Source organism: Lepidochelys olivacea (assembly GCF_965140295.1).
Source record: "Lepidochelys olivacea isolate rLepOli2 genome assembly, chromosome: 13".
In the NCBI taxonomy this organism is placed as follows: Eukaryota; Metazoa; Chordata; order Testudines; family Cheloniidae; genus Lepidochelys; species Lepidochelys olivacea.
In genome coordinates, this window is record NC_140423.1 from 26,674,896 (window position 1) to 26,688,891 (window position 13,996).

General features: G+C 49.8%; 1 protein-coding gene across 1 annotated transcript in view; it reads left to right on the plus strand.

Annotated features, from left to right (window-relative positions):
* Nucleotides 1-13,996, plus strand: part of AHCY (adenosylhomocysteinase) — a 52,084-nt gene that overhangs the window by 23,065 nt on the left and 15,023 nt on the right. Inside the window, exons 5-8 of the mRNA XM_084645715.1 lie at nt 3,573-3,685; nt 7,963-8,170; nt 9,020-9,107; nt 10,067-10,184. Of these exons, the coding sequence (XP_084501841.1) occupies nt 3,573-3,685; nt 7,963-8,170; nt 9,020-9,107; nt 10,067-10,184 (527 nt within the window). The remainder of the gene's footprint in view (nt 1-3,572; nt 3,686-7,962; nt 8,171-9,019; nt 9,108-10,066; nt 10,185-13,996) is intronic.

Here is a 13,996-nt window from a genome sequence, read left to right on the forward strand (position 1 = left end):
TGCTCAGTCAAGTTGAGCAGAGTTTTCAAACAGTGGTCTATGAGGAGGGTATCTGAGGGGCACAAGGACCTGACTGGTGCTGGGTAGATCCCTGTGCTAAAAAAACCCACCAAAATAAAACAACAAATCCCTGATCTGCCGGGTCACGGTGCTTCTTGGGTTTGGACTGGCTGCCCCTCCGTCGTCATGATGGTGGGGTAGCCAGGCCAAATCTGAGCTGTGCTGCGCCCCTGTATGACTGGAGTGGGAAGCCAAGGCCAGCCCCTAGGACACGGGAGCTGTTGTCTGAGAGTGAGTACAGGGTGGGGTCATTCTCCAGCTCCCACTACCCTCCAGGACCTCTCCTCAGCAGGCTTGGGTGGACTTGCTGTTCAATTGTTACCCTCCCCACCCCCAGAAGGACTTTGTCACATTCACATGGAACGGGGATGCACATAGGCCATGAATCACTAAATGGGGGAGGAGGGACAACAAAAACCTCAAAGACCATACGACCTCCGTCAGAATGCTGCCTGGGAAAGGAGCGTTGCACCGTGAGACTATCCCTCTTGCCAGCCAGCCAATGGTTTGTTTAATTGCTTAAGAGGGGCCAGGTTATTTTCCTATATAATTGAGATGTTTTCTGGACTGCCCTTGCCAGCATGACCCTCTTACTGCTAAAGCCTGAGCATGGTCCCACAGCAGGCAAACATGTGGTGTTTGCTGCCCCGGGGAGCAATTTGAGATCAAGGTGTTGAAATTTAATCCCAGTGAGTTAAGTGAATCCAGATTTCTGTCCCAGAGTGACCTTCAGCTAGGAAAACAGGTCCCATCCTTCAGCCTTTCAAAATAACTCAATCTGACTCCAGGCTTCATTCCCTCAAGAATTGTGCTCTTTAAAGCCGTTTCTGTGAATGCTACATGTGAACGTTCTCTTGGCTGGAGGTGCAGGTGGCTGGTGAGCTTGTGGGATTAGCATCTCTGCATGGCTTCCTGAGCTTCAGAGAGCACCAGTCTGAAATCCGCCTAGTTTTGCTCTGGTCTCTGAATGGAGAGCTACCACCTAGCAATGCAAGGCCCATCCTGATGGAATCATAAGGCCTGACTGCTGTATTTCTCTGTTACAGGTTACCTGGAGAATCTGTCTTTTGGGGGCATGAGGTGTCAGTTGCCCTGTAGACTTCAGTTTTTGGTCCCCTCCCATATGGAAAACGTAAAGGAGCAAAATAAAGCTGTTGCTTATTGTCCCACAGTTAAGGCTACGATATAGTCATGGGTATTTTTAGTATAAGTCATGGACAGGTCATGGGCGATACAATAAATTCACGGGCCCATGACCTGTCCATGACTTATACTAAAAATACCCATGACTAAATCTTAAGGGGGCTGCTGCTGGGGATGGAGGGCATCTGGAGCGGCTGCTGTGGGGGGGGCAGCCGTAGCACCAGCTGGGGGCTGCCTGGGGAAGTGGCTGCACTGGCTGCCCAGGAACTGCTGCTCTGACGGTCCAAGGGGCTAGCTGTGCCCAGGGCTGCCTGAGCAGCGGACAGTGTGACTGGCCCTGGGGTCACTCCAGCAGCGGCTGGCTGCGGGGCTGTTCCAACAGTGGCCGGTGGGGCTGGCCCCAGGGCCACCTGAGCAGTTGTCCCGGAACCAGCTGTTTGGGTAGCCCTGGGCTCAGCCACACTGGCCTCCACAGAAATCACGGAGGTCGTGGCAAGTTGCGGAATCCGTGACTTCTGTGACCTGCATGACAAACATGGAGACCTACCCATATTACATTTTCATCACCTGGGCCTGCTGACAGTGCCACTCATGTCCTGAATCAGATTATTGGCCACTCGGTGGCCAAAAGGAAGGGTGGTTTGGGAGCTAGTCTGGGACTCCCGAGACCTGGGTTCAGTTCCCTTTTCTGCCCCAGACTTCTTGTGTGACCTTGGCCAAGTCACTTAGGCTTTGTCTACACTGGCAAGTGAAAGACAAAACTTTTGTCATTCAGAAGTGTTTTTTAAAAAAAAAACACCACCACCACCCCCCCGAAAGACACATGTTTTGCCAACGAGAAGTGCCGGTGTGAATGGCACTTTGCTGGCAGGAGAGCTCTCTCCTGCTGACGGACAACGGCTACCCTGCGCACCTTTAGTGGCACAGCGATGTCACTAAAAGCTGCATAGTGTGGACATAGTCTTAGTCTTTCTGGTCCTCAGTTCCCAGTCTGTCAAATGGGGATCATAGCACTTCCCTACCTCACGTGGGTGTTGTGAGGATAAATACACGAAGCCTGTAGGGTGCTCAGATACCATGGTGATGGTGTAGAAGTACCTTCAGTACATAGTGCCTGTCTCCGTTACACCACTGATCTGCCCCAACTCCACTGCAGGAAGATGAGGCTCCAGAGACATGGAGGTAATTGTGTTTGGAGAGATGGCAGGGGCAACTGTAAAGGGGGAGGTGTCTTGAGCAGCTTTCTTAGTGCAGGCTATCGATTATTCCAGGTACTTAGGAGCTCACCTGGGATACTGACAGTCAGGTTAATGTAGATCTGGCCAAAACAGGAAAGACTATTTTGCAAAGAAACTTTTAAAGAAACAAAAAAGTTTTCACTTGAAATGTTTTTGTGAAACTGTTTTTATGACACCTTATAAATGAAACTTCGCAAAAAGGTTTCAAAATGTTTCAGATAGCTAAATGCAAGGTGGTGTCGTTGGTTGGTTTCTTTTCTTGTAAACTTATCTGTTGGCTGGAAAAAAGTTTCCATAGAAAATTTTCCACCAGCTTCTAGTTAACTTGCTCCTCCTGATACTTCATGTATGTGTTAGTCCTTTTTCACAACGTAGGGCTCTCCAATATGTGAAATCCTTTTCTTTTCCCCTAAACTCCTGTCTGCTGTTTTAGTTGGGTATGGTACTCTTCTTCGCTTTCTGTCTTAAAGGGTCCAGTGTTGCTGTGATAAGTTAAACAGCTGCCATGTTCCAACCCAGAGGTGGTTCCGTTTCAGTGGTGGGTAAAGGGATTTGTGCGTGCAGAGTTTGTAATATACTGTGGGATGAATTATATGAAATGTATGATATTGGCAATGGGGAGCCTGGTCTGGTGGTTGAAGCACAGGACTGGGAGGCTGGAAAACTGGGTTCTATTCTTTGCTCTGCCGCAACCTCTCTGATGCCTTGGGTAAGTCATGTAATTGCTGCGTCTCCGTTTCTGTATCTGTAAACAGGGGATAATGCCTTCAGAGGGGGGTTGAGACTGAAGTCATTAATGCTTCTGCAGCTGCTTAAGATCCCTGGCTGCCATCTGCAAAGTTATTTTGGGGGAGCTGTGACTTTCTCAAGCTATTTTCTTGGTAACTTCTTTATGTGCTGAAAGTACTGCTGCCCCCTGAAGACCGTACTTAGTCTGTTTACACTGGGAGAGGATCTGGTAAACACAGGGATGTAAATCTGTACTTTAAAGACCCAAACAGTCCCATATGAGAGGGGTTCTTGTCTCTTACCCCTCCCCACTAGCACAATTCTTCCAGAGGCTACTCTGGGCCCCACCACAGAGTCTGGACATTTCCGTTTGCAACATGTCTTTTCTGGTCTCACCTGCAGGAATTAAAGGCATCTCGGAGGAGACGACTACCGGGGTTCACAACCTGTATAAGATGAAAGCCAGTGGGAGCCTGAAAGTGCCAGCCATCAACGTCAATGATTCTGTCACCAAGGTAACGCAGCCAGCGCTCTGCTGCTCTTCTCCCCCTCCCCTGTTCCATTGATATGCAATCTGCTAGTGCCACGCAGGCTGCTGCTTTGCACTGCATCCGGGCGTGTGTGTGCTACGCTAGACTGCTTGCGGAATGGGGCTGATTGTTCTCAGGCCTGGTGGCTCATTAATCTTGACACGGAGTGGGTGGGCTGAGGCTGTGGAAGGAGTTAATGCAGTGTGGCATCTTAATGAACTTTTCTGTGTTTTTTTGCAACTTCAGAAGAATTGCGATGTAGAATAAATCACCAGTGTCTTGCCTGTGTCCAAGCATTCACATTCCCCCTTATTTATTTGTGTTACAGCAGCACGCAAAGTTGTCAGTGGCGATCAGGGCTCCATTATGCTAGTCCTTGTGCCAACCCACAGTGAGAGACCATCCTTGCCCTGAAGAGCTTACAGTCTAAACCAGTGGTTCTTAGCCCGCGGGCTGCTTGCGGCCCATGTGACATCCTTAGGGCCATACAGGTAGTGTGTGTATATATATATATTGTGGATGTGGCTCACGTAACACAGAGCTACATATGCGGCCCACAGTCGTAAACAGGTTGAGAACCACTGGTCTAAACAGACAGGACGGATAAAGGGCGGGAGGGAAAACAGAGACGTGGAAGTCGAGACTTACCTAAGGTGTCACCGTAGGACAGTGGAGGAGCTCAGGTTAAAACCCAGGTCTTCCTACTCCCAGTCCAGTGCCAGCTCCACTAGACCACCTTGCTGTCTCTCTCCTGCCTACTGCCACAGGCCTCTCAAAGGAGAGTCCCTTGCCCAAGCTCAGGGTTGGGCAAGGGAGTTGAGCTGTCCTGCCATTCCTGGAAGTGACGTTGGGTTGGGGGGCAGGGGGTGAGTGCGTGTTGCTTTGCTTCTTGCTGAATTGTGGCGGTGACTCTGCCCGCCTCCGCTCTAAACTATGGCCCGCGGGACCCTCCTGCCCGGCCCCTGAGCTCCTGGCCCGGGAGGCTAGCCCCCGGGCCCTCCCCTGCTGTCTCCTCTCCCCCGCAGCCTCAGCTCACTGCACCGCCGGCGCGATGCCCTGGGCGGCAGCGCAGCTGCAGAGCTCGGCCTGACCCGGTGCCCTGTGCCACGCGGGGTGTGGTTGTAGCGTTGCCAGCCACCGGTGCTCCGGGCAGGGAGGGCTGGAGAGAGGGTAGGAGAGTTCGAGGGGGTGGTCAGGGGGCGGGGGTTGTGGATAGGGGTCGGGGCGGTCAGAGGGCGGGAAACGGGGGTTGAGTGGGGGCAGGGGTCCCGGGGGCAGTCAGGAAGGAGTGGGAGTTGGATGGGGCGGCAGGGGGCAGTCAGGGGCAGGGGTTCTGGGGGCAGTCAGGGGACAGGGAGAAGGGGTGGTTGGATGGGGCAGGGGTTCCCGGGGGGGCAGTCAGGAATGAGAGGAGGGGTGGGATGGGGCGGTGGGGGGTCCAGGGGCAGTCAGGGGACAGGGGGTGCTGGATGGGGCAGGAGTCTTGCGGGGGCCGTCAGGGGGCAAGAAGCCGTGGGGGCTGGGCCACACCTGGCTGTATGGGGAGGACAGCCTCCCCTAACTCGCCCTCCCTACAATTTTGGAAACCTGATGTGGCTCTCAGGCCAAAAAGTTTGCCTGCCCCTGCTCTAGAGGGAGGCGGGGAACTTGGGACCAGTTTTTCAAAAGGTATTTAAGTGCCTAAAGATGCAGGTAGGCATCTTTCAAAAACGCCTAGGTGTCGAACTCCCACTGAAATCAGGAGTGATGTGCATTAGGCACCTGAATACCTTTGAAAATCTTGCCCTTACTGATTTTCTGTTCCAATGTGGGTGTTTGCAGGGCAGAGAGTCTTTGACTTGTAGCTTGTCCATGAGAAATGGCGCTGCCCAGTGCCACGCTGCATGTCAGCACTGCTCTACCCGTTGGGTTGTGTCGCTGGGTCCCCATCTGTGCCTCTGCCCTTGGGAAGGGAGAAGCTTCTCATTGGGCACAGGAGAGTTTGAAGAACAGGCTTTTGTACTAGCTACATAGATTTGGTTCCCCTAGGGAGTTTATTGTCCCACTGTCCAGACTGTATTGCTGCCCTCTAAGGTGGCTGAACTGGGACCTTAACTTGCTGTCTTATGGGGCATTAGTTCCCTCTTCCCTTAACTATTACTTGGCCCACTTTCTCTTCACTCTCCCAACTGAAGAACAGCCTCCATCAGCTTGGTGACCACGAAGGATTGGCCGGAGCGACTCCAGCCCCAGCGGTTAACCGGATAAACGATATAACGTTAATCTTTTAACCGGTTAACATTTTTAAACAATATTTACATCCCTAGCTCGCTGTGAGAAGCTACGAGAGGGAGACAGAGAGCCACACTCTGCCATAGTGGGTTAGTCATCTGAATTGCTCAGTTCCACGCCTTTTGTTCACAGCTATTAACTGTAACATTCTGAGTAGGAACATCTTGCAGCAGTAAGTTGCAGACAGTCCTTAACTTTCACTTAGTTTTATTTTTGTCTGGAATAGGACTGAAACGTGGCATTTGCCTTTCAGCATAATGTTCCTCTTATGTAGTGAGTAGCTGGTAGTGTCGGCCATATCTAGGGCAGCAAGATAGTTCCCATCCTAAAATGCTACGCTTCTTTAGATTTATCTCTTGATTTTATTCCACTAACAGCCATCTGTTCTGTGCTCCCAAATGTACAATGTCAGGTCTGTTCCCTGTGGTTTATAATCCCTATACGTTAAATTGAGATCAGAGTTTGTATGTTGAAGGTAAGTTGAGATCTAAGGTGACAGAAGGCACTATAATAGTGCAGTATTTGGTACACAGTTCGTGATCCCTCAAGTGATGTGCACACGTGAAGGGGCCAGGCTAGAGGTGTGTATTCAGTTGTAAAAAAATGCATCTCCTCTTTTGGGTGGTTCTAGCCATTCAACCTTACCACTGCATTTTGAGGACAGGCTTGGAGACTGGAGTCATCTTGTTTTCATTGGCTCTGTCTTCTCGTCTGTGATCTTGTTATTCATGTCCTGTAAAGAAAAGCAAAACTTGGGTAGCCGGAGTCTTTCCTGGCATCCTGTAATTTCTCAAACTGAGATCTAGGGCCCAGATTGAGTTTCACATCTTCCCTGTCAAAACAGAACCACAGAGTGGGGAGGAAAAGGTAAAGAGCATAAAGAGGGAAAGACACTTCAGCAAGAAATGCCCACTAGGCTCAGGAGGATAAAAACATGAAATGACACTATGTTTGGCTTCTGTTTCTAAGCTGAGTTTTAAATTAAGGGTTGGGCTGCTCACAGCCAAGATACCCGTGTCACTGATTTGTAAGGCAGGAGTGAGATAAATGAAATCCAGGGTTCCTTGCTTTGACTGCATGGTACCTTGTAGCAGTTTTACTCTGATTGTCCTTGGCTGAGTATCCTCTGAGGTGACTCTGTGGAACTTCAGCTCATTGCAGATGGTGTGGGAGCAGCGTCTGGAATGTGCTTTGGGACCTGGTGGCTTGGAATCCTGGAGTTATGCACGCAGGCAGTTGGCTGCTTGTCACTTCTAGAGCACACACGCGCGTTCCTTAAAGATGCTGCTGCAAAGATAGCAGAGTTATAAGTATCTGCATGCATGTTAACCATAGGTGCTGGAACTACAGGCGGCGGGCTGCAGCACCCCCTGGCTTGAAGTGGTTTCCATTATAGTACAGGCTTTACAGTTTGGTTCAAGGGCTCTCAGCACCTCCACTATAAAAATTGTTCCAGCGCCCCTGATGCTAACTGTCTTGTTACAGCTACCTGTTCAGCGTCCCACCTTGACATTTGGACCAGTCTGTAGGCTTCTGTAGCAAATGTTTAACATGGAATCTGAGTGAACAACAGCTCCCTGCTGTATACATATGAGAGACGCCTCTTGCTATCCATGCCCCTGTATGCGACAAGCTCCCATGCTTTATTCTGTTGTCGTCACTTTTAGTAATCCCAGGGAGGCTGTTCTCAGGAGCCCAAGAACTAGCCAACAGGCGCAATACACACATGAAATGCCTCTTATTAGAGTACTCCTGGATGAGGAGGGTTCTGACAGCAGATGTCTGCTGTAGCCATCTGGGCCGGGTTCAAAAGCCAGCGAAAGGAATTCAAGCAAACCCATATTCAGTTGCACTGATGTGGTTAAAGGCAGTTAGCTGACTATCAGCCTCATGGTATTTGATAAGTTTGTCTAGCTTCTCTGTAAATAGGAAGCATGTGTGTCTCCTAGCGTTTGCTTCAGCTCTTCTGAAACAGCTGCTTTCCTCCCCAGAGTAAATTTGATAATCTTTATGGTTGCCGAGAGTCCCTTATAGATGGCATTAAACGTGCCACGGATGTCATGATTGCTGGGAAAGTGGCCGTTGTGGCAGGCTACGGTGATGTTGGCAAAGGTTGTGCTCAAGCCTTGAGAAACTTTGGAGCCAGAGTCGTCATCACGGAAATTGATCCAATCAACGCGCTGCAGGCAGCCATGGAAGGTGAGCAGCTGCGGATTGTTGGGGTAGGGGATTCGGAACTTGGTGCACCCATTTCTGGGTTCTGTAGTCTGTTGTAGAGTACTAAGTGATGTTTGGCCAATAGTCACTAGGAGGATGAATAGCCCTAGTCCTCTGACAGAGGCAACTCCTCTAGTGTGATGGTGTCCATAATGGTCTGTTCCCTTCTGATTGTTGGGAGAGGAGTCATTAATGAGTTAAACTACATGCTCCTGTTGGGATGCTTGATGTTCTCCTCTCCAAATAGCTACCTGGATTTGAGGTTGCACCATAGTTGAAACATTTGGGTTAGGCCCTCTGTGTTTCATGGTGCTGTAGCCCAGTTTCTGAACAGGTGTTGAGTGGGCTCCTTCTGCTCAGACAGCTCTAACCTCCATCCTGGGTTAAGACTTTAAGGGACTCTCTCTGCTTGAGAATACCAAGCATTCACCTCCATTATGCTCTAGGCTGTTTAAGGAAGGTGAAGCCCCTGCTTCATAGAGTGACAAGGAAGCAAATCAGACTCAATGATCCCTGGACCCCCTGGCTGTTCCACATTCACCCCACTTCTGTGCATGAGTCCACGCACACACACGTAGGGCTTTGTGCTCCCTCAGACGTGGAGCCTGCAAATATTGCAGATGCATCTTCCTTTGAGAATGTGGTATTATGTCAATAATTGCATTGCATGGACACTCAGGATGAAGAAGTAACAGGTGGGGGATGATAACCTCTTGTGCTGGAGTTCCTGTTTAGTATCAGAACTGGGCTTCTTACCTTCATGTGCCGGCGTTGGCTGGGAGACGAGGCTCTTGCCAGGACAGAGAGTGACCATTTTCTTTTGACCTTCAGGTTATGAGGTTACGACCATGGAAGAGGCTTGCAAAGAAGGGAACATTTTTGTCACCACCACTGGATGCAGTGATATCGTGCAGGGCAGGTACTGTCCATTCCCTGGCTGAATGGAAACTGACTGGTGTTCAGATATGGACATGACTCTGCTCGGCAGCACAGTGGCTGGCTGTTCAGCTCTGCGGGGTTGGGTGTTGTTCACAGGTGGTCAGGATTTCAGTCTCCAGTGGAGATTTTTGTACATCCCAGTCATGGTTTGTTTGGGGGCGCAAGGCAAGAGGAGTAGAGGGGTGCTGTGATCTGGGGTGAGGGGCATTGGTGGAGCCGTAGGGAACACTGGAATGGAATAGCAGGGCGTGCTGGGGTTGGTGGTGAGGGACACTGGCAGAGATGTTGGGCGGAGGGGGAATCCAGGACCAGAGTAATGTGGGGGGGTATGTACGTCAAGACTGAGGCACACAGGCAGAGCTGCGGGAGGAAGCTGGGCCAGAATCTCTGGCTTGCGTCTTACTCTTGCTGCTACTCTTGCCCCCAACATTAGGAGAGACATGACTGATTCTGTTGAAGGTTTGCGATTCGAAGATGTTGCTATAGTGATGGCCATGGGGAACGTTCTGCCTGTTGCAGGATCTTGCCATGGCTCTCGGGAGAGAGATTCCATTTGTGAGCTAATGGGGCAGGAATGAAACAAGCTCATCGCCCCTGTCGTGCCTGACAAATACCCTGTTGGCCCCTCCCACAAGGCCCAGCTTGAAGTCTCTCCATCCGGAGCAGTCCCACTGCCCTCTTGCTGCTCTTGTGCCTGTGAATATTGACATCGTAAGGTGAAATTAACGAGGGGTGGTTGATGAGGTGACTCCCCCACCCAAACCTCTTTCAAGGTTACACTCTGGGTCCCCACAGGATGCCGCCAGCCCATTTTCTCAGGATTCACCTTGTGTTCCCTCTTTCTCCCTGCATGATGCTGTGCTGCCAGCCAGCACGGGTGGAGTGGAACATCACCCTCCGATGCCCTGCTCTGTGACAGCGCCTGGTTTCTCGTTGCAGACACTTCGAGCAGATGAAGGACGATTCCATTGTATGTAACATCGGCCACTTTGACGTGGAAGTTGATGCGAAGTGGCTAAATGATAACGCAGTGGAGACGGTGAATGTTAAGCCCCAGGTGAGTCGGCCCTCAGTAGGATCTAGCATGAGGAAGAGGCAACTAATCAGAATCAGTGTCTTCCCCATGCATAGGAGGGCTGATTCTCCCTCAGACACTATCTTTTCCATAACTGGAGACCCCCAGCCTTCCTCCTGGCTGTTGAAAACATGAACAGGTTCTCCTTTCTTCTGTATCAGATCAATGGGCAGAAGAAATGATGCACAGTTGTATTGCCTGGCATTTGGAACCATGGCTACGTGTTAGACCAGGGCCATCTTTGGCTAGGAAGCCATGGTTTGGCTTGTTCTTTGTATTGTGACCACTTTGGGAAAGAGAGACCCAGAACTTACAATGGTGCTAGTTTAGGCTGTGAACTGGATAAAGACCATTCGTTACAGGAGACAGTTTCAATAATGTCTGGAGGAGATGAGCTTGGAAGGGTGTTTGTTTGCAGTGCCATCATGGAGCATGGTCTCTGGCTTCTGGCCTGGCTCACTTCTCGAAAGCAGGCTGGGTCCTCCAATAGAGCTGGCTGTTCAGAGGCTAGGACAAATGGCATTTAACCTTCCTCTGGGCTCCTGTGGATGAGGCCTCTGAGGTTGTCTTGAGGCTAATATAACGGTTTGCTTGGGAAGATCCAGCCAGGTCATTGCCTGCCCAGCTGATATACAGAGCCTGAGACATACTGGGAGCATCCGTTCTGATTCTTCGGAGGGCCGTCTCCAGAGTAAGCAGCCAGGGGTCAGCAGCACCTGGCAGGGACCAGCCCTTTGTGGTTGGACTCGGTAATGACTGAGCTCGGTGCTAAGAGGAGGCAGGAGAATGGAGGAAAAAGGAAAACGTGATTCAGCATCTATCAGGGTCCCCAGTAACCCCCGAATAGAGAGTGAATTGGCAAAATGGAAGGCTAAAAGGAACATGGTGTCAGTGCACCCGGGTGGATTCTCCAGATAGACTGGAACCAGCAGGGGGCCTCTTTGCCAACAAGCCAAATACAGAGTTGCCTCTTTCCCAAGGCACTGGGATCAAGAAGAGGGAGGCTTGAGCTTCCTGTCAGTCACAGCCAACCGGTCTCCTCAGTGTCTTTCCTTTTCCATCCAGACCAGTGAGGAAAATTCAGCTGGAGAGTGCCAGTGATTCTAGAAGCCCCCTATTGGTCCCAGAGCTCTGGCTCCCTAGCCGATTGAGCTGTCTTTGCCACTTCCATATCCCCTTCCTGTGTCGAAACCTCCGAGTCATATGCTGCCCATGTTCCATCCCTGCCGTGGCTGAGCGCCCTGGCAGAGCACTCAGGTGTGGGCAGACTCTGGCTGATATCCTGGAGATTGAGCAGAGCAACTAGGAGTGAAAGCCTGTTCCACAAAAGTAACTGAAACCTTTTCAGTGTTGAGAAAGAAAATCCAGAGGGATTGGGAGGGACACACAGAGGAGAGAAGTTGTCATGTGTCCAATCTATTTTCAGATGGAGAAAAGCAATTGAAAATCCAGAAAATCCAGAGTGAAGCTCCTTCACGGAATGTTTTGTTTAGGAGAGCTTGGCTAGGCCTCTAAGGAAAGGGGCTCAAACAGCCAGCGCTGAAGACTCATGAATGGACCCCAGTAGCAATATGGCAGTAACTGTTGCAGGCTCCACCCTATTGTTGCTGCAGTTCCCCAAGGCTGTGGTCTGAACCCTGTGCTAGGCACTATAGGAGCCTGCAGGCCAGTGACTGATTGCTTGGCTGACCATTCTTGCCGCAGTGCCATTGGAGAGTAGACTGGCCGCTAGGAGAGGGTGGTTAAGAGTGTGACAAATCTGTTTTCAATTAGCAAACTTGGAATGCTTTAGGGCAAGATCTTTACAAATGCTCAGCTCCTCTGAAAACGTGACCTTTAGTGCCTGAGATCAATCACTTTGCCTCTTTGCCAGGTTCCTCTGACATGCTGGCCCTGTTAAAGCCAGAGGAATGTACAGCCACGGGGCTACATCCATCTTTGTACTTACCAGTTTCCTGTAGCTTCTGCCTGGCACCAGGATGGGAAGTGCCAAGAGAGATCCTTTTCCCTGCATTATAGCAGTTTGTAAACGGTTCCCTTCTGTTGGCCACTCCAAATGAGTGCTTCATAGATCACCTCTTCTCCCTTCTCACTTCAATATTTCGCTCCGGGGAGGGCTCTGCAGACCAGTGATGGTCCACAAATTACACCTGGAGAACTACTGTCCCAGAAGGAACATTGCAACTACGCATTATATCAGGGTTTCTCAAACATTGCACCATGACCCCCTTCCAACAATAAAAATTACTACAAGACTCCAGGAAGGGGGGCCGAAGCCTGAGCCCCACTCTCTCTACCCTCCCCTGGGAGGTGCCCAAGCTTGAGGGCTTCAGCCCTGGGCCCCAGCAAATTTAATGACAGCCCTGGTGACCCCATTAAAATGGGGCGTGACCCACTTTGCGGTTCTGACCCGGAGTTTGAGAACCTCTGCATTAAAGAACTGTCTTGCTAATTCCACCCAGCCTAACTGGAGTAGGAAGGTAGATTTATGGCCAGTCTGTTTAGGGCTTCTGTTTGAGGGAGTTACATTTACTTTGCACACAAACTGTGCTAAAAATAAATTACACAAAAGCATTGAAGTGAGACTATCTCTAGTATTTAAGCACAGGGAGAGAATGCCCTAGCTACATCACTATTCTCCAGTAAGGTTTTTAGTGCGACCTATGGAATTCCTTTGTATGAAAAGGGAGAGACCACGTTAGTTTAAATTTGGTGCAAAAGTTTATATTTTGTACGAACAAGCTTTTTTAAAATCTCAATAGAAATATTTCTTCAAACTTTAAAAATCCCCCTGAGAACAGTGGTATTTAAATTAACTCTTCGCCTTAGAAGACTTGAAACTTAAATATGGTAGCACTCGGATCAAAACGGAAAGTGTTTTATGTGCAAACTGAGTGAAATGCTAAGATTTTAAAAAGTGTAAATATCAAGAAACTGTTTTTGTCTTTCACTTTTCAAAAACTTAAGATATCAATAGCATAGGCAAAGACCTATAACGTGACAGCGTCCCTCCAAACAATGACACAAATAAATACCAAAGATCCAATCTATTCCATACTAACTCAGCAGAAGGCCTGAGCAGTGACCAGAGATGACACCAATATAACTTTGAGATCCAGAATTGGTCAGGATTGCACTGTTGGCTTTAATGAAGTAAGTTCCCAGAGGTGGTAAAGCAATAGGAAAGAGGGAGCCAAAGTGTTAACGCAGAAATGAATAGCAGGACTAGCCTGTGCCCTCGATGCCTGAATAAACGGTCATGCGGCACCCAGTAAACCTCTTGCATTGAGAAGCATGTGACAAATATACCACAAGTCCTGGATTTTGCCCATTCTTTTGGGGACAGGCAAAGAGACCCTGTTCGTCATCTCAGTCAATCTTATATTGCTGTCCACTCCTCTCGGCAGATGAACTTGCAAGATCACTTGTTTCTGGAGAGAGACTTGTGGCAGAGCACATCATCTAGTTGAAAGCTGCCCCTGGGTGGGGTGTGGGGGGGCCAGAAAGCAAAACTAGTTGCGTTTGCAATCTAAAGTGGAACTGCCTTCTTGTCTATGTAGTGAGACGATTGTGATGGGGAGGGAGGGCAGACTGTAGGTGTATGCAGGTGGTCTTGACACACTGCATAGATGCACCTGTTCGGCTGTATGCAGAGAACCACTCTGGCTCTGCATATGTCAGATGTGTGCTGTTAGGTAGCCCAGAGTTAGGTAGCCCTCCAATGGCAGTAGACATGCAGAAACCCTAGGCCTGGATAAACGATCGACTCAAAGTCCATCTTAATAAGCAGCAGC